The 20,235-nt window shown below is 42.9% G+C and overlaps 1 protein-coding gene and 1 long non-coding RNA gene across 13 annotated transcripts in view; both read left to right on the forward strand.

Annotated features, from left to right (window-relative positions):
- Positions 1-8,948, forward strand: part of Arhgap29 (Rho GTPase activating protein 29) — a 72,006-nt gene extending 63,058 nt beyond the window's left edge. For all 12 annotated transcript variants that reach the window (XM_087624871.1, XM_087624876.1, XM_087624879.1 and 9 more), the window contains 6 exon segments: positions 441-629; positions 845-982; positions 2,716-2,948; positions 4,102-4,432; positions 4,941-5,049; positions 6,870-8,948. In XM_087624871.1, coding sequence (XP_087480997.1) covers positions 441-629; positions 845-982; positions 2,716-2,948; positions 4,102-4,432; positions 4,941-5,049; positions 6,870-7,753 — 1,884 coding nt within the window. In that variant the 3' untranslated portion in view covers positions 7,754-8,948.
- Positions 8,949-11,926: 2,978 nt separating this feature from the next.
- Positions 11,927-15,844, forward strand: LOC148006758 (uncharacterized). The gene is made up of 2 exons (XR_015676860.1): positions 11,927-14,957; positions 15,011-15,844. It is a non-coding gene; the product is annotated as an uncharacterized LOC148006758 (long non-coding RNA).
- Positions 15,845-20,235: the final 4,391 nt, after the last annotated feature.

The following is a 20,235-nucleotide window of genomic DNA, read 5'->3' on the forward strand; positions in this document are numbered from 1 at the left end:
ACTTATTAGGCTCTTTTATAAATTGATATATTTTGTTTTATTTTTTTATTTTGTGTATATTGATGGTTTTCCTGCATGCATATCTCTTCACTAACTGTTTGCTATGCCTTTAGAGGCCAGAGAAGGATGTCAGATACCCTGGACTGGAGTTAGAGAAGGTTGTCCTGTAGGTTCTGAGAGTCGAAAGCCAGTCCTCTGGAGGAGCAGCCAGTGCTTTTAACTGCTAAACCATCTCTTCCAGCCTTACAAATATGTTTTTAATAAGTCATAGCACAGTGTATCTTTTATTATTTTGTATTTTGTTCTCTTGTTAGGTCCATTTCAGACCTTACAAATAAGGCACTATAAACTTGTTTTGTATTATGTTACCAATCTGTCCATAGCTTCCTCAGTTGTGACTAGATCTAAAATGAACTGATTTTAAATGTCATTTCCTTTAGTGTCTCCTTGTTTGTCACCGAAAGTGTTTGGAGAATTTAGTCATTGTTTGTGGTCATCAAAAACTTCAGGGGAAAATGCACATATTTGGAGCAGAATTCATACAAGTTGCAAAAAAGGAACCAGATGGCATCCCTTTCGTGCTAAAAATATGCGCCTCAGAAATTGAAAGTAGAGCCTTGTGTCTCCAGGTACCTATGTGTGTGTCGTTTGTGTAATGAGAAGAGAATTTCTTCTGCCAGTTTGGGATAGCTGATTTTATTCCAATTTATATTTTTTTAAAAAATGTTTGCCCCAGCTCTGTTGTTTCAGCAATAGTGAAAATAAGTAAAGTAGACACATCTGTTATGTCTACACTTCTGCAGGGGCCTTTTGAACTAAAGCAGAATTTGTTTCTCCATTCAAGGGAATTTATCGTGTTTGTGGAAACAAAATAAAAACTGAAAAACTGTGCCAAGCTTTGGAAAATGGAATGCACTTAGTAGACATTTCAGAATTCAGTTCACATGACATCTGTGATGTCTTGAAATTATACCTGCGACAGGTAAAGTTTTGATTTTTGTAACCAATCACCACTATATTTGATACAGTAAAAACGTGATTCATACTTTGTTTTTCAGTTCATAACCTTTGTACATAGACATTTTCATTGATATAGACCATACTGATGTCTCATAAATATTAATGTATAGGTAAAAGTACAAATTAGTCATACAATTAAAAACATATAATAATAATAATAAAGCACCGCTCATTTCACAGAAGAGAACACAGACCTTACAAAAGACCTCCTCCATGTGTTTTTCCAAGTTACAGCCTCCTCACTGCATATGGAAGTTCTTTCCTAACCATGTACAAGTTTTCCTGGGCATAAAGAAGAAACTAACATGAAGTGTTTATATTTAGTTTTAGAAACTTAGCTTGAAAGTGTAGTTTAGCTCTGTAAGGAAAGGCCAGTGTTGAACTGTTCCCCAAGCAGAGCAGTGTTTGGATCAGTTTGATTTTGTCTTCCCTAAGATTTCAGAATAGATTTGGATGGTCAGTGGGAGGAAATTTAAAGTGCACGTTTGCAACAACAAGTGGAGCTATCCTGTAAGCTGGATATACAGGAATATGGTCAGGAAGTGGGCCAGCCTAGATTGTCTGTTTCTGTGCTCAGTATTGGATCAGGAGTTTGTGTTAGCAAATTCAAAAAACCTATATCTATGGAGTAAAGTAAGTGGCCTCAGGCAGAAGCTTATGGTTAAGTGATAAGAATTTAGCACAATGTTGTGAGTCAGGTACAAAAGCTACTTGGGTCATGCCCAAATGGCGTTCTAGTGCTGGTAGTGCTGAACATACATGTCAGTCTCTGGAGTTCCAGGGTTCCGTTCTGGATCCTGTGTCTGTTTATATAGCTGTCATCCTGGTTTTTTGTTTGTTTGTTTGTTTTTCTGTGAAGAAAATTTCCTCTCTTTGTTCCTGTCTTTTTTGATTTTGCTCATGTCTAATCCTTGAACAAGGTGGGCCTTACTCACCTGTGTGTTTATTTTATATTCTCTCGATGGAGTTAAGGAGCAGATAGTAAGTGCCTAACTTTGCTCTGTAGTCCCTGTCCTTTCTCTGTCCATTCTCAGGCTTTCTAGTTGGTGCTCAGCCTTCACTCTTCCCACTGCTGGGAACTTGGGTCTCCTTAGGGGGCTCTTGAATGTCTGCCAGCTCTGGGGCTCTGGTCTTTCTGCCTCATCTGACGCCGTCTGTATTAGTGGGTATGTTTTCATTGGTGCTAACATCGGGATCATAATGAATGTAACTGTGCACATAGATGAGCATTTAAAATCCCTTGTGGAACATTTAGGTTTAGAATTTTATTGTCTGTGAGTTACTGTCTTAATTATTTAATTAATAACAGTGATTTCAGATCACCTTAATAGGTCATGTCTATAGCGAACATAAACATCTAAACTTTTTTATGTACCTGGATGGTCCCTTGCATGTATGTCTGTACCACATCCATGGTGGTATCCAGGGAGGCCAGAATCTTATCAAATCTTCTGGAACTGGAGTTCCAGACAGTTGTGAGCAGCCAACTGGGAATAGAACCTGGATCTTCTAAAAAAGCAACCAGTGCCCCTAACCACTGAGCCATCTCTCCAGCTCCAAACATACATAATTAAAGACCTGCTTTAAATCTTGTTAACCTAAGAGGTTGTGGTGAACCATTGTGTAGCTATCAATAACCGTTAACATTAGCAGGGAAAAAAGATTAATATTCATAATGTAATTTTATCTCTTTAGCTTCCAGAACCATTTATTTTATTCAGATTGTACAAGGAATTTATAGACCTTGCAAAAGAGATACAACATGTAAATGAAGAACAAGAGGCAAAAAAAGATAGCCCCGAAGACAAAAAGCACCCACACGTGAGCATAGAAATCAACCGCATCCTTCTGAGGAGCAAGGACCTGCTGCGACAGCTGCCAGCATCAAACTTCAACAGTCTTCATTACCTCATCGTCCATCTGAAGCGGTAAGAGTTTTTTGTTAAATAAAATATAGCGCTTTTACCATTTTAGTGTATTTTTAGTTTCACCATTTTAGCATAGTAGTATTAAGTTCATTCATGTATTTTCTTTTGAAATGGATTTAATTTCTCACAAGGTTAGAGGAGAGAGGGCAAATGTTTGTTGGGCCAACATCATCCTCAGATGTGTCCTGTGAGGCTGGCTGTAGCTGGAGGAACAGGGAGTCTGTCATCTGAGGGCTCACAGACCTGCATGCATACACAGTAGAGCGTTATTTTGTCCGATAGGTTATCACAGCATACGAAGGAAGATGGGGTAAGTCAGTGAAAGCAGCCTCGTCGGCCTTAAAGAACTCAGGCGTGATTAGTAGCCCGAGAATGCTCAGAGGAGCGAGCATCCCAGGCAGGGGGTAGCAGGCAGAGGTAGGTGAGCGCAGTTCACGGTCAGGAAACAAGGTAATGTGCTTAGGCCACGCTACGGCAGAACAGTGGAGCCCGATAGAACCTTGCATGCTTGACAGCGGAGTTTACCGTCTTGCTTCTGTGCCCACTGAAGATGTTTGAGCCAGGAATTTTACATGTTCAGATTTGCCTCTTACATCTTCCTGGTAAAGACAAGGACAGCGGGCTGGAGGGGAGGTGTTGTCATAGAAACAAAAGGTGATAAGAGCTGGAGGTAAAGTGGGAGAGTAGCAGTGTAGACAGAGACCAGGGACTCCTGGGTCTGACAATAGCCTTGGCTAAAGGAGACTGACAGTAGTATTCCCTTTCCGTTATAAAGACCTAAAACTCTATACAGAAGTAATCTTTAAGGGTCTCTCTTTGTTTCTGCGGGAAAAAGGCCAGTAATTCCTTCAATTTGGTGTTTATCCTAATACAAAAATATGACTAAATCAAATTTTGTTTGTGGTTAAAATTTTAATTAAGTATGTATTTTTCTTAGACCTCCTTCACAACTTGACTCTTGACAGTTTCATAGACTTTAGTACCCTGTGTTGTGTGTTCAGGCAGCCAACACGGTCCCTCAGGTGCCTCCTGTGTGCCGGACTCTGGCTGGGAAAATTGGATGGAAATATGAATGCTCTTCCCAACCCATAGTAAACTACACTGAAGAACTTTACTGGCCAAGTCTCATAAGGCTTTGTGCTCTGACCTGCAGGGTGGTGGACCATGCAGAAGAGAACAAGATGAATTCTAAGAACTTGGGGGTGATATTTGGCCCAACGCTCATTAGGCCAAGGCCTACAACGGCTCCTGTCACCATCTCGTCCCTTGCTGAATATTCCAGTCAGGCACGAGTAGTAGAGTTCCTCATTACTTACGCACAGAAGATCTTCGATGGGTCCCTCCAGCCTCAAGCTGGTGTCATAGCTAACACAGGTGCTATTGCACCTCAAGTCGATCACGGGTGTCATCCAAAACCGCTCTTATCACCAGATGAGAGAGACTCGGATCATTCTTTGAAACAACTATTCTTCTCTTCAAAGGAAGTAAGTCGTCGTTAATTTGTTTGTGTATGTGTGTATGTGTGTGTGCATGCACACACATGACAAGACAGGCTTGTGCTTGCCATGGCACTTGGGTAGAAGTCATTGGACGACTTTGAAGGGTTGATTCTCACCTCCACCGTGTGAGTCAGGGTCTGTCTTGTTTCTGCTACTGTGCAGAGTGACCTAGGCTAGCTGGTCCAGAAGCTTCTGAGAAATTCCAAGGTATATGCCTCACTGGAGAAGCTCTAGGATTACAGATGCATGCTACTACAACTGCCTGTCTGCCTGTCTGTCTGTCTGTTTGGTGGTTTGTTTTATGGGCTCTGAGAATCATACTGGGGTTGCGAGGCTTTGTGAACAGCACCTTTACCTGCTGAGCAGAGCTGTGACCGGTACAGCATTGTGTTAGAGCTGTGTGGTGTTTGTGTCAGTAATTTAATGGTCTTGCACTCCTTCTTTTGAAATATGCTTTGTTTCTACAAGTGTGAAAATTCTCTTCCATTAACAGGATATCCGTACTATGGATTGTGAGAGCAAAACTTTTGAATTAACTACATCATTTGAAGAATCAGAACGCAAACAAAATGCATTGGGAAAATGTGATGCTCCCATCCTTGGTGAGTAGCACTGTGAAAAAGCTGGGTACAGAAGTAAACTGTTGTTAAAGGCCAAGGCAAGTGCACTGGGTTCAATCCCCAGTCTACTACCACAGATTATTCAGATAGGGTTTGAATTCAGTACTCTCTGGCTTACGAATTTAACCTACTTTTTTTGTTTTTCACTACCTCATAAAATTAGGTTCCTAATTAGAAATAGTAATAAACATAAAGAATTTGTAGATACTTTTTAGTATGTATTGTTTACCAGAGAGTTCTGGGTACCTTTTTTGTTAGAACATTTAGACCAACACGACAACTCAGATCCATGTATTCTTATATGACAGATGAAGGCAGGTAGGACAGTGCAAGGCCTACCCAGTGCACATCAGGGTCAAGCACTGACTAGGACCCGGGCAACTGACTGCAGATCCCACACTGTCTTCTATGCTAATGATTCTTCTATGCAGCACTGAAGGAATACGTGTCCTTTAGTTCTGGCAGGCCAACTGCAATGAGCCAGGTCCTTGGAGTATTCTGGGAATGTGGGGAAGAACCCAGGCAAGTAGATGACAGGAACATTTTTCGGAGCCCAGGGAAGAAAGGTCATGTGGTAGCTGGAGAGATGCTCATTGGTTGAGAGTGCTTGCTGAACTGACCTGAGTAGTTCTGAATGCCACTCACAGCTGCCTGCAGCTTCACTAGAGCTCCCAAGGGGTCCTGTATCTCTGGTCTCTGAGGGCGCCTGTGCCCATGTACACAGAGACATTTAATAAACAAACAGGTTAGCTGTCCAGGGTGAGTTAGAAGTCCGAGGAGATGGTGGCTGACAGGTGACGCTGGTGGTCACCTGTATCCATACACACCACACCCAGGAATGGGAGAGATCGGACCAGGAGCAGATGCTTCAGGCCACACACAGGGCCATGGGACCAGACTGCTGGAGAGAGAGGAAAGTAAATGTGGGAGCACCCGGCACCCGGAAATAACAGTGCTTTCCCTAGAGCTCAGTTCTGCAGCCTTGGTTTGACCTAGCAGACGTTCTGGTTTCTTAGCAGAGCAGCTGTGATGAGCACCCTTCACTGTAGATTGAATGTGGCTAAAAACAGATCAAGTGAGGTATCTTAAGTTCTTGGTATTCAGGGCACACCTGCATTTGGTTGGCTGAAGGTGGTGTAATTTTTCTGAGTCAACTCACTAATGTCTGCCTGTTGACTTTTTTTTTTTAAATTTATATTCTGATCACTCACTCCTCCTGACCCTCTCTCAGTCTCTCCCCCAATCCCTTTCCCCTTCTCTGAGAGAGTGGAGGGGACACCCCCCCACCCCACCCCGTTATCTCCCTACTTTGGCACATCAAGCAGGGCTAGGCACTTCTGTCACTAAAGCCAGACAAGAAGACCGCCAAGTTAGGGGAGCAGATTCCACAGACAGGCCCACACCCACAGCTTTTGGGACAGCCCCTGAGCCCATTGTCCATGATCCACAATGAAGACCAAGCTACACATTGGCTACGTATGAGCAGGGGAAGGGCTGTTGACTTTTTTGACCTAGAAAACACTTGTTCATGGGGAGCACATTTAGAAAAAATTACTAGACAAGCAGGTTTTGTATTTTGTTCTGTTTTTAACTCATTCGTAAAATGTTTTGTGATTGGATTTTTGCATAAATGTATGCAAAAATTAAATGAACTTTTAAATTCCATCTATCTTTAAAGAACAGTTAGGTCTTCTGCATAGACAGTGCTGTGTTGGGGACATTTATAGAATTCCTTCTGTAGTCCAGTGTCTGTCTGTCTTACTCAGATTCTGGTGTTTATCATGTGCCACTTCCTTTTTCAGATAACAAAGTACATTTGCTTTTTGACCAAGAGCTTGAGTCAGCATCCCACAAGACGGAAGATACCTGTAAAAGCCCTAAGCTGCTCCTTCTGAGATCTGATAGGGTAGCAAATAGTGTGCAGAGACCGACTCCGAGGACCAGGCTAAGACCTGTAAGTCTGCCTGTGGATCGACTGCTGCTGCTTGCCGGGTCTCCTACTGAGAGAAGCAGCCGGAATACAGGAAACACAGACAAGTTTGGCAAGAATGCCGCCTTTGAAGGACTCCATAGAAAGGACAACTCAAATACTACTTGTTCCAAAGTTAATGGCTTTGACCAGCAAAATGTACAGAAATCCTGGGACAAACAGAATGAGCGGAACAGTTTCACTGCCAAGACTACGGTGATTGTCCCCAGTGCCTATGCCGAGAAGGGATTGGCAGTGAGCACGGGGAACAACAGGGGCCATTCCAGTGGTGCTGCCCAGCCTAGTAAAGCACATGCAGACCCCGCCAGGTCTGCAAGAGACACGTCCGAGCACAGCTCCTCTGACTCCTGCCCTGTTGCTGCTGTCAGAGCACCCAGAACACTGCAGCCCCAGCACTGGACAACGTTTTACAAACCACCTAACCCCACCTTCAATGTCAGGGGCACTGAGGAGAAAACAGCATTCCCCTCAGCAGCTGTGCCTCCTGTCCTGGTGCATGCTCCCCAGAGTCATGTGGCAAAGTCAGACCCAGATTTGGAGGCCACATTGGCTTGTCCTGTGCAGACAAGTGGTCAACCTAAAGAGAGCTCTGAGGAGCCCGGCCTGCCTGAGGGGACTCCAACCTGCCAGAGACCTCGACTAAAACGAATGCAGCAGTTTGAAGACCTTGAAGATGAAATCCCACAGTTTGTGTAGGATTGTCAAATTTTAGATGTTTCTGTTTTATTTTGTTCTGTGGTGTCATTTTGTGAGAGGATGTTTGGACAGGGCCCTTGTGTATAGGATTGCCAAAGCTGTTTGTCAGGTGTGTTGTTTGTTGATCATGTGGGTTAGGAGAGTGTTCTGACAAGGCTCCCTTTATGCCTCACTGGAATAATCTTGTTGTAAAGAAAATGGGTGGGTTCATGTTTTTTAGAGTTGATTTTCCCAAAAAATGATCCACTTAAATGCATCACTGACGTATGGTAGTTTTTAGCAGTAGGTGTGATTGGGGAAGATCAGCTTTAGTGAGGAGAGAGAGACCAAGTGCATATTTATAAAGTATTTCTGACCACGAGAGCCTGGCGGGTGTCCATGTGCTGTGTCTCCCCACAGTTTCACAGGGCGTCTTTGACCATTTGTGCTTCTGTAATCGTAAGTCAGCTTTGATTTTTCAATTGGAAATTCACCTTTTAATATTTACATAATGGCCAAAGGGTTTGCCAGTCTGTGTTTAATTACATTTTAATTGCCAATTTTTACATATGGCAGTTAAATTGTACCCCCAAAAATGCACTTAAACTTGAACTGTGTAGTTCTCTTACCTCTTATTTGACTTTAAATGGATTTAATACATTTGGTAGGGGTTGGGAGTTTTGTTTTGTTTTTTTAATCCCGTAGTCTTGTCTGTATAAACTGTTTCCAACAGTTCTGAACACATTTTGTACAGTGGTCCAGGAAAGATGCTATTTTCAGAAGTTTTTAAATTCAGTACATTTCCCCTTTTTGCTACCTGGGTTTGTTTAAACTTTCTTTTATAAGAAATGTTTTGACTTATGGGTCATTTTATATTCTTTTTCTACCTGACTTTCAACCACTGAAAATGTATAGTTCTTTCAGATGGAGTGAAGATTTATTTAAGTTGATCCAAAGGGTACACCCCAGTAAGCCTCTTTTCAGAAGTTTGAGAGAAGGTGTAGATGACCAGGTCTGTTTTGTTAAAAACAAAAACCAACAACCTAGTTTTCAGAATGTTGTGCAAACCTGTCATTCTCTGCACCATTGTTTGTCTAAGATAGGATGTAAAAGGGACAACAAATACAGCAGCCTTTTGTATGTGTGAATTATATTATGCTTTTGTATGACCTTGTTATATTTGATAAATATATGTATATATCCACTTCTTAAATTATTTCAGGTTCTCATGGCTTGTCTGATAATATTGCCTCCTACATTGTGATCTTCAGTGTAATTAACCGTTGACTTAGGGGTCAGCGCTTAGGGCCATGCATCCCTTAACTATACCATGGAGTGTTTTGTGACAAGTTGTGTCGGAGTCTCTGTGCCATTAAGAAGTAAGAAGAAATTAAGCAGCCTTTTCATGGAAGCTTGGTTTTTTATTACACACCCTATTGTAAGAACCTAGAATGAAATCAGCCAGCATTTATTGAGCCCCTTCTGTATGATACAAACTTAAAGTTCCTACATATACTTTCCTGGCAACCTGTAGTGGGTGGGTGAGCCTGCTGTCCCACTGGTGTCAGCAGCAGAGTTAATATAGAACACACGGCTCTCTGATTTTGATGGTTGGTGTATTCAGTGACCATGTGATAGAACTAAGTATCAAAAGTGCTTAATAACAAATGCCCCTTATACTGCGAAAATAAGATCACTTTGTGATCACTTCTGCACATGTGGTTCAGGAACAGTAAATATATTCTCATTGTTATTGGGTGTGCATAATTTACTATCTCCATAATTTCCTTACTATCCCATAAGGTTTGTGGTTTTAACTCCAGCTTGAGTATATGGAGACAGCCCAGCCAATGAATATATCGTAGCGGAAAGCTGCCTCTGTACCCCACTTACCAAGTGACAGTTCCATTGTAGATCTTTCTATAGATCAAGTTATATTGGTTGTTGCGGTGGCAAGCGTCTCACTCACTAAGCTCCCAATCTCTGTCTCAAGCTTCCGCTACTCTCTGAGCCCAGCAGCGACTGCTCCGTCTAGTTCCCAAGGCGGGTCACTACCTCGCCAGTTGGATGCAGAGACTGCCTATCTCTAGTACTGTGAACTCTGCTCACATTCCACGGATCCACCCCCAAATGGTTATAGTATCAACTCCCAACCACCCGGTAAAATCAAAACTCCAGATGCTAGCAATTTAGCAATCAGATTTATATGTTAAATTCTCAATCCACAAAACAGTCACACAGTAAACACGACCAATTGAGGGTAGTGATATAAACCACCCACCCAGATAAGATAGATTGACCTATAGAAATCCATCCCTTAAATATTCCTAAGTACCTGTGGCCATGTAAGGCCACAGGGATCTGGGTGGTCCTTCTCTGCCTCCATCTTTGTTCTCCTTTCTCTCCCCTTACCAAAACTCTGTTCCCACCCCCTTTCTACTGTCCAGTCGTATGCCCTGCCCCATCCTATGCCAGCCCTCACCCACATAAAGACAACAATCCACAATTGGTTGCCCCCTACTAATGTTCCTGTCCGTGCCAACAGCCCATTCCCAGACCAGCTGGTGCACTTAGTTTCTTTGGTTTCCACTCTGGAACAGTTCTTTGGCATTTGACCTCATGACCTTGACCCTTAAGGGGCACAGACTGATGTATGTTATCTCAGTTTGGGTTCATAAGATGCTTCCTCACAGGTAGAGTCAGGAACACAGGTGTTGTCAAAAACATCACAGGAATGGTTATCTATCTAGGTTATTCCAGGAGAGGGGTGATATCCATTGGTCCTGGTCCTATTTATCATCTTTGGTCACTTGGTGAAAGTTAATACCCAGGAAGCTATTCCTTTGTAGGCTAGTCATTAGGAAGTACTTCAGTAGGTAAATGCTTTTGTAGTGTACGTCTGGTAATCTGAGCTCAATCCCTGGGACCCAAGTAAAAGTGGACGTAGAGAAGCAACTCCATAGTCATCCTCTGACCCTCACCCATACTCTTCCCATGCGGTAAAAAATGAAAACCCTAGGTCCTTTGGCAGTAGATTCCTAGAAACTCTGTTCTCCACTGGTTTGCCAGTGGTGAGTATTGAGTCCATTGATAGTCCTTACCTGAATCACTATTTTCATTGCCAAATGGTGTGTTTGTGGCTTTGAATTTCTGCTGTGAGGATGGTGTCCTTCTTTTGTTCATTTCCATCAGTAGAGACTTGGATTACTTCTTTACAGAGCAGATTATGAAACCATCCTTCATTCTAGAGCAGACATTTCCTCAGAATTGACTTGGGGGAGTCTTCTCAAAGTGACTTTGGAAGCCTTTGCTGCCTCATGTACAGGTTTTTAAGTTAAGACATGTTAATCCTTATAATCATTTCGCCTGCCCTTTTCCATATCTCGGACCAAAAATTAGGCATTTTTCAAAAATCTCATGCCCCTTTGGATAAAATTTAGTTTTTGGAGCCCTTAATTTAGTCTTTCCATACTTGGAAATCCCTCCTCCCTAGGCATCTCATCTGTGCTAAATAAATCCTCAATGGAGACTGCCCTGGTTTTGACCACACTGAACCCAAGCATGCCAAAACTTTATGGGCATCATGGCCAACGAACACCTTTAATCCCAGCTCACAGGAGGCGGGGTCAGCCTGGGCTACACAGAAGAAACCATGTGTCAAAAACAAAACTTCTGATCTCTACCAGATCCTCCCAGACCACACTAACTGACCTGAATGCTTGACCTCACCAGGCAATGTTAGTGGAATTCCAGGCCCACACAGAAGGGAAGAAAGCAGTTCACAACCTTTGATTGCAGAGAGCTTTTCAGTGAAAGCCCTAGTTTAAGTCTTCCCATGTGAAAAAGAATGGGAGGTGTTAGCTTTTTGTTACTGTAACAAAATGCCTGAGACAGACGAAAGAGGAAAGGTTTGAGCTCTTGGCGTCAGGGGTTTCGGTTCATGGTTGACAGACTCCATTGTGTTGCGTGTGAGCTGGGACATACTAGCACAACAGAGAGGGTATGTAGCAGAGCGGCTGCTGGCCTTGTGGCATCCAGGACGGAGAGCAATGGGCCAGTCTTTCAGTGGTATGCCTCGAGATGCACTACCTCCTACCAGGCCCTTCCTCCTCTGTGTCACGATTCCTAATAGTCTGCTTAGCTATAGAGCTGTCAGTGGATAAGAGCCTCCATGGTCCAGTCACCTCTGAACAAGGCTACACTGAGGAGCAAACCTTCACAGGTCCCAACCATAACAGCGCCACTAGCCTTGAGACCTTCTCCTTTCCAGGCAGTGCTCAGTGGTAAGTGAGTGTTGCTCTGAGCTGTAGAGCTCAGGTACAGACTGTACCTTACTATACAGTCAGGTCTTAGTAATAGCTGTAAGCATGCAGTGTTTTCCAATTTTCCTAACACTGTAACCCTTTAATACAGTTCCTCATGCTGTAGTGACCCCCAACCATAAAATTATTTCATTGCTACTTCACAACTACAAATTTATGAATTGTCAATATTTTTTTGAGATAGAGGTTTGCCAAGGGAGTCATGACTCAGGTTGAGAGCCTGCGGCCCAGAGCCTGCTATCATAGTTTCTCTCTGTTAAGTTCTCTTATTTCTTATTGCATTCTTTAAAAAAAAAAAAACCACTTTGTAGTTATTTAATAGTTTGGAGACAGGCTTAACTGCCTTTTCACACAAGCAAATTGACAACAAATGTCTCAATAAAGTTTATATAGCTAGCAAAAAGTGGACTCAGGTATCTAATAAATTGTCTCATTTCTAAAACTTGATCTTTTTAAAACAAAGGTAGCTAGCTACAGGGTCATACTTAAAGATGATTTTTCTTTCCACTTCCTAGACACTGAAATTAGAGTACATCCCAACTCTGAGCTCACTTTTAATGTGTACATATAAAAAAATGATTGCAAAATTCAAAATATCTAAGTTTTCCTGAGTCACAGTGAGTTGAGCAGGTTATACTCAACCAGAAAACACAGCAGATGACAGACTTAATAAGCCAACCCCTCCATTCTCTCCCCAAAGAGTAGTTTGGGAAGCAAGGCTAATAGGCCTTAACCGTAGAGGGAACAAGATGCCAAGATGGATGTTTGCTCACAAGAAAAAGGGTCAGAGCAATCCAAGTGACAAAGAAAAGCCCTGAGTAGGCCACTATCTTTGGGATAATCAATGTAAATTATAGTTTATTTATAAATTATTCAACAGAAATTAGTGACCCATTGTGAATGTAAAACTGGGTGGGTTAGAAGAAAGAAGGCGTGTCCTGGAAGCCCGTAATGTACTCTCTTCAAGTACGCTAAGTGATGCCTGATGCAGGTGCACTTGCCTGGGATCCCAGCTGCTCTCCTAAAACACTCTGCTCAGTGGAAATAGTCAAGGCCAGGTGCCAGCCGTGTAGCAAGAACTCCATTTGGGGTAAAAAGGAAAGCAAAAGATTAAAACCGAATGGTTTAAGGAAAATAACTCTAGGCAGAAATACAGAAAAGCAGGAAAGAATAAAGACATCTATAGAAAAACATAAATGCAATAGACACTGGAATTTGATGTTGAATTCTAGCACATGACAAATGTGGTGGTTTGAATAGGAATGGCCCCCACAGAGTTGTGTTTGAATGCTTGGCCCATAGGGAGTGGCACTATTAGGAGGCGTGGCCTTGTTGGAGGAAGTGTGTCACTGTGGGGGTGTGCTCTGAGGTCACAGAAGTTCAAAGGAGTTCACTTCATGCTGCCTGCTGCTCAAGACGCAGAACTTTCAGTTCCTCCTTTAGCACCATGGCTGCATGCACAGTCATGCTTTCCGCCATGACAGTGGTGGACTAAACCTTTGAAACTGTAAGCCAGCTCCAGTTAAATGCTCTGGAGTTGCCATGGTCATGGTGTCTCTTCACAACAAGAGAAAACCAAACTAAGACAGAAATTGGTATCAGGGACTCTGGGGTCTTATTATGATGGGGCCTGACCGGGCTTGTGTTTGTAGGAAGGTGGACTTCGGGGCTTTGGATCAGAAAAGCAGTTGATGTTCTAAGTAGGGCTTAATGGGCCATCCTATTAGAAACATGGAAGACAGGTGTTGAGGATAATTTGAAGTGTGGGGACCTGGTAAAGAAGTTTCAGAGGAGAATTTTAGCGTGTGACCTAGAGACTGTACCTGTGATGTTTTGATGAAGAACATGGCTGCTTTTTGCTTTTGTCTGAAAGTTGTCTGAGGCTAAAGTGAAGAGGTTTGGATTAATTCCAGTGGCAGAGGGAAATCTCAAAACAGCCTAGTATTGATTGTCCTGTGGTTATTAAAGTTCATTCTCAGGAAGATTTATAATGAAAAGAGGCAAGCCGAGCACATAAAAATACAAAATGTACAGATTGAGGAGGAAGAGGCACCAGGATGTGTGATGTCACGCATGATGCCAAATGCAGCACTTGCCCATAATCCCAGCTAGTCAGGAGCTGAACCGGAAGGATATTGTCAGTGGAAGAATTCAAGGCTGCTGGTGTACCTTAGCCAGAGCTAAGTCCTGTGTTCAAGGGGATAAGCAGATTAAGAGAAGCCCGATATTAAATGGAATGATGGGAGTGCTGACCTTAGAGCAAGACCTCACTCTTAGAGGAGCTTTGTGAAAAGGAATTAAAGAACAGTTCCGTTCTAGGTATGCCTGTAATCCCAGCATTCAGAAGGTAGAGGCTGGCAGATCTCTCTCTAAATTCAAGGCCAGCCTGGTCTACGGAGTTCGTTCCAGGACAGCCAAGTTTAGACAGTAAAGGAAACCATAAAAAACAGAAAGCTGGAAGAAGATGGACTTCAAGGAGGGGGCCATGTCCCAGCCCAGCAAGCAGCAGAACTTGGCACCATCAACCACACGGTTCTGGCTTTAGAATCAAGGGTAGAAGAAAGGTTATGAAGTCTCCCTCTGTAACTAAGGAAAGCACCTACGGCCAGACATGTGGCAGGGTGTCTCTGCATGAAGCCTAGAGAAGCCATCGTATGACGCTGTCAGAGTGAAGCCTGGATTGCCTCGGTTCCCAAGATATTAGAGATGCCAGAGTTGTGAAACACCTGCCAGAGAAAGCGACGGGTGGAACCAGCCCAAGGGAGACGTGTTGCCACCAAAGAAGCCGAAAGGAGTTGGAGATCTGTAGAGTATTTGACACGGGGATGCAGAGTTTAGAGCTTGCCCAGCTACTTTCCTCTTGCTTTGGTTCAGTATCTCCTCACCATGCTCCCTCTCTTCATGTCCTCTTGGGATGGTAATGTATAGCATGTCCTCCTGGGATGGTAATGTATAGCATGTCCTCTTGGGATGGTAATGTATAGCATGTCCTCTTGGGATGGTAATGTATAGCATGTCCTCCTGGGATGGTAATGTATGTATGTCCCACTGTGTGTTGGAAGTGTATGATCTGCTATTTCATTTTGATTTTACAAGGGATCTTAAGTGATTACATGAGTCTCAGTCTTTGAACTTTGGACTTTTAACCATTGTTATAGACTGTTACAGACTATGAGGACTTTTGAAGTTGGACTAAATGCATTTTACATTATGTTATGAACTACAAGTCTATGGGGGCCAAACCACTCAACGGCGTTTCTAATCCAAAGTCCCAACGTCCACATTCCTTCCAACAAAAGCATGGTCAGGCCTGTCATATACCTATCAATATCCCAGTTCCTGGTACCAACTTCCGTCTTACTTTGGGTTTCTATTTCTGTGACAACGCACCATGACCACAGCAACTCCCTTAAAGGAAAGCATTTAGTTGGGGCTGGCTTACAGTTCAGAGGTTTAGTCCATTATTGCCGTGGTGGGAAGCATGATAGCGTGCAGGCAGACATGGTGCTAAAGAAGGAGTTGAGAGTCCTACGTCTTAATCTGCAGGCAGCAGGGAGAGACTTCGAGCCACACTGGGCATAGCTTGAGCTATGGTGCATGGTGACACACTTCTTCTGTTAAGGCCACACCTACTCCAACAAAGCCACACCTCCTAATAGTCCCACTCCCCATGAGCCAAGCCTTCAAACACACAAGTTTATGGGGTCCCTTCCTGTTCAAACCACCACATTAACCATGATGGCAAAGGTTGAAGACACGGTTAAATATTAAAATGTTCTGTCATCATTAAGGAAGCATTGAAAGCAATGGTTTGTATTAAAAATCAAAGCTTGTGTTGTAATATTTCAAAAGTTGAAATAGGAGAAAAGTAAGTTCTTCTTGCTGCCAAGTAATAGAAAATTGAAGACTTTAATTTGGATGGGATTACTTGGGTAATCCAAAAGAAGGCAAGATCAAAGCAAAGGAAAATAGAACAGAAATAGTGGGGTGGTAGAGAAAACCACACGTAAATGACTGACTGAACCTGATCAAGTTTTGTAAATACTCCAATAACCTAAGCTTGTTGGACTAGAGAGGGGTAAAGACCTGTTCATAAGAGACCCTCTAGATAAAGGTGCCCGGGAAATGAGAGGACAGAAAGACGCAGGTTATAGCTTCTAAAGCACATTCAACTGCACCAGTGTCGTGTAAACCAAACTCTAAATGAAACACATTACCACAGCCCCATAAATCTAAATAACACCGTTTCTCAGTGTATGAGGCAAGGAGGACAGCCAAGAGGAAAACTTGGTGAACCCAAAGTCACAGAGCCAAGCGCTGTAGCAAAGCTCCGAAGACAGGAAGCAGTGAAAACACAAAACCCTGAGACTATACCGGGCAGGTCTGTATTCCATTGAAGCTTGTGTTGAAAGCTTGAGGAAACCGGCAAGAGAGACCATAAACAAGCCTCGGGACATTTCAGATTTCCATAATTCAAACTATGCTCTCCAACCTCAGGGGAAATGTACTGAGAGTTAGTAACAAAAGATAGCTAGAGTCTTCAGTGTTGCCTAAACTACTTAGAAATTGAACACAACACACCTCTAGTTCATGGCTCACAGAAGAAAGAAACAGGGTTTTAAAACAGATGCTAAGGTGAGTCAGGCGGAAAGTTGGGGCTGCAGCTGAGTCAGAAACAGAGAAACAGAAAGCCCTACCTACCTACATTCACTAGGAAATTTAAAAGGTAAAAATCAGTTGAAGGGCATCTCCAGAAAGGGTCTGGGGATGAAGGCAGCTCCCCAGAAGAGTGCCTATGTGAACTCCAAGATGCCCAACACGGTAGAAGAAAAGAGTAGAAAGGGAAATAAAAGAGTAGAAGTTGGCATAATAGAACACAAACTTTAAAACAATAAAGCTAGGTTTTGAAAAGCCCAAGAAACTGGATAAACTAGTAAAATTAACATCTTAAAAAAAATAACACCTGGAATGGAAAAACTAACCCCAGATAATTGACCGTTGAGAATATGAGAATGAGCGACCCAGGTTTAAGTATTCGAATAAGAACAAAATTAAGCCCTGGGTTCGGTCCCCAGCTCCAAAAAAAAAAAAAAAAAAAAAAAAAGAACAAAATTAAGGACGAAAAAACAAAACAAAACAAACAAAAAACAAACGACAAAAATCAATAGCAATGAACTGGGGAGATGGCTTTTTGGATAAGGGCTTGAAGACCTGAGTTTGGATCCCCCATACCCGTATAAAAACCCAGGCATGGTTTCCCTTGCCTGTAACCAGCCCCAGCGTCTGGGATAGAGACAGGAATATCCTGAGAGCTCATTGGCTGGCGAGCCTTACCCTGAGTGAGGTTTCTGGTTCCCTGAGAAACTGTCTCAGCGCAGCCCAGTAGAAAGCAGTAGGGGACCACCTCTGTGTCCTGCTCTGGCCTCTGCGTTTGTGCACGCCTGCGCCTGCTCTGGGGCTCCAACGCAACACAATTTTAAAAATGGAAAATCTGCACAGTCCTTGTTTATTAGTAAAATTTGAGTGTGCTATTTTAAAAGCTTTAAAGATACTCTGTAAGTATGGGACCAGCCTGGTCTACAGAGCAAGTTGCAGGACAGCCAGGACTGTTACACAGAGAAATGCTGTCTGAAGGAAAAGATGAAATTATAGATAAATTCTTCCAGAATTTATACCTCAATATCAAACATCATTAAAAAAACAAAAATAAATAAACAACAACAACAAAGAAAGGCCTACATCACTGCTAACTGGAAAAGAAACTAGCAAACTAGGAAAGAACAGTGTAGTTTCTGACTACACTCATTTGAATAAGTGAGATAAGAACTCATTTGAATTCTTGCTGGCTTAGTTCAATTTACCATACATTTTTGAAAAAACTGTTCCATGTATGTAACTGCCCACATATCTTCAAGAGAGAAAAATGTCTTTATTCATGCAAATTATAAAAAGAGTTTGAGGCCTGGGAAGATTGCTCGTTCGGTATAATGTTTGACGCACACACATGAGGACCTACCCACCACCCTTGTAAAAAGCCAGGCGGAGTCGTCCACTGTAATCCTGGTACCACGGAGGAGCGACAGGTGAATCCCCAGAGCACACTGACCAGTCAGCCCCACCTAATCAGGAGCCCCAGACTGTGAGGAAACATGTCTTAAAAAACAGTGGGAAGGGACTGGAAAGATGGCCCAGTGGTTAAAAGCACTGACCAAGACTCCCTGCTGCTCCTCACCCCCACACCCACGCCCTCACTGTGGCAATGAACCCCTCTTCTTCCAGCACCTTCGCTCATGCACTTAAAACACAAGAAAGAGAACAAAGACTCATTCTCGGCTCCTGAGAAGCCAGAAGGACCACATCCCTGTCGGCCATTCAGTCTGTTTGCCTGGAGCTGGGGCCTCAGCCTAAAGATGTGTTTCAAGTCACTTGTCATGGACCACCTATTCATTGGCAAGCAGACTCCACTCTACAGTCTCTAAGTTCTGCTGTATTTGAAGTGTGTTTGACTAAAGTTGTCAGCAAATAAATGTAAATTGTTCATGGGGAAGAAAAGCACTTCCTGTTCTTGAAGAGAACCTAAGTCATTCCAGGCACCCACCTGTCAGTGCACAAACCTCAGGGCCAGGAGGTCCAATGCCTCTTCTGGCCTCCTCCAAACCTGGTTCTCAGACACACGAGAAGGCAAAATATTAATATGCATTAAGAAAAAAATTTAAGTGGAGTCGACCCAAAATTGACCCTGGCATGGATGTATACACACACACACACACACACACACACACACACACACACACACACACACACACACAGGTTTGATTAAATTCAACAATCATCTGTGATTTTAAAAAATATCAAATTTCTCTCTGGGATGGCCATGCACACCTTTTTAAACCCAGCCCTCTGGAGGCAGGGGCAGGCAAACCTGGTCTACAGAGTGAGTTCTGAAGACAGTCAGGGTTACCTGGGGAAACCCTGTCTCAAAACAAAACAAAAATAAAATAGCAAACTCTTGAATGGAACCACTCTAAATTTATAGAGTTTTTGACAGATTCTTGGCGTTAACGGTTCAAAGTTTCACCCTGTTGCCAGGAATTCCATGTGGGTTCCTGTGATCACCACTTGTATTCACCATTATCCTATATAAGAGTCTGTAGCCAAACGAGAAAGTGAGAAAAATACATGAGAGGAACGAAGTTTAAAAAGAAGAAGAAGAAGAATCTAGAAAGATAGCAGTTAGGAGAGTGCTCTCCTGACATGAGCAAACCCGCAGGTTCTAAGCCTCGTACCACGGAAACGTGGGATAGTGGTGCACCTATGTAGTCTCAGCACCCAGGAGGTGGGGAGGGGATCTGACGTTCAGACTTTGACCATCTTTGTTTATTCAGTGAGTCTGAGACCATCCTGTGCTACTTGACCCCTTGTCTAAGGAGGTGGGGGAGGGGAAGCCTCGGAACAAAAGAAAATAATCATTATTAATAGAGAATATAATTATGTACATAGAAAACCCCAAAACAACTTGTTAGGTACTAAATTACTAAAATTAGCAAAAGACAAAACTGCTTGAAAATTAACATTAAGAAAACTAATATTTAAACCTATCCCAGTAGAAAATGGAGTGTCTTCAATGGTGTCCATTTGGCATTTCTTGGCTGCTCTTTCTATAGGATTTAACTCACTTCAAACTGAAGATGCCAACACCCCCAGCCCCCACTGCCCTGTGCTACGATTGCCGAGATTTTATTCATTTAAACAAAGCTCCCACAACTTTCCAAAACTTTCCCACACAACTCTGGGTTCAGGTAGACTAATCATCAACTGGCCCTTTGTCCTCTCTTTGAAAACTATGACTTTTTAAGGAACACAAGATGTGAGTTTGATTGTTTCATTAAAGAATTATTTATTTAATGCTATTTAATGCATGTGTGTACACTGTTGCTGTCTTCAGACGCATCAGAGGTCATCAGATCCCATTACAGATGGTTGTGAGCCACCATGTGGTTGTTGGGATTTGAACTCAGGACCTCTGGAAGAGCAGTCAGTACAGTGCTCTTAACCACTGAGCCATTTCTCCAGCCCCTGATTGTTCTTTAAAAAGAGATACTCTCACCAGATCGCCTCAGCCTCCCAGATGTGAGGATTTCAGGTGTGCACTACTGAACCTGGCTTGAGCATCACTATACA

The sequence above is a fragment of the Rattus norvegicus genome, chromosome 2 (assembly GCF_021556685.1).
Source record: "Rattus norvegicus strain SHRSP/BbbUtx chromosome 2, alternate assembly SHRSP_T2T, whole genome shotgun sequence".
NCBI classification, from domain to species: Eukaryota; Metazoa; Chordata; class Mammalia; order Rodentia; family Muridae; genus Rattus; species Rattus norvegicus.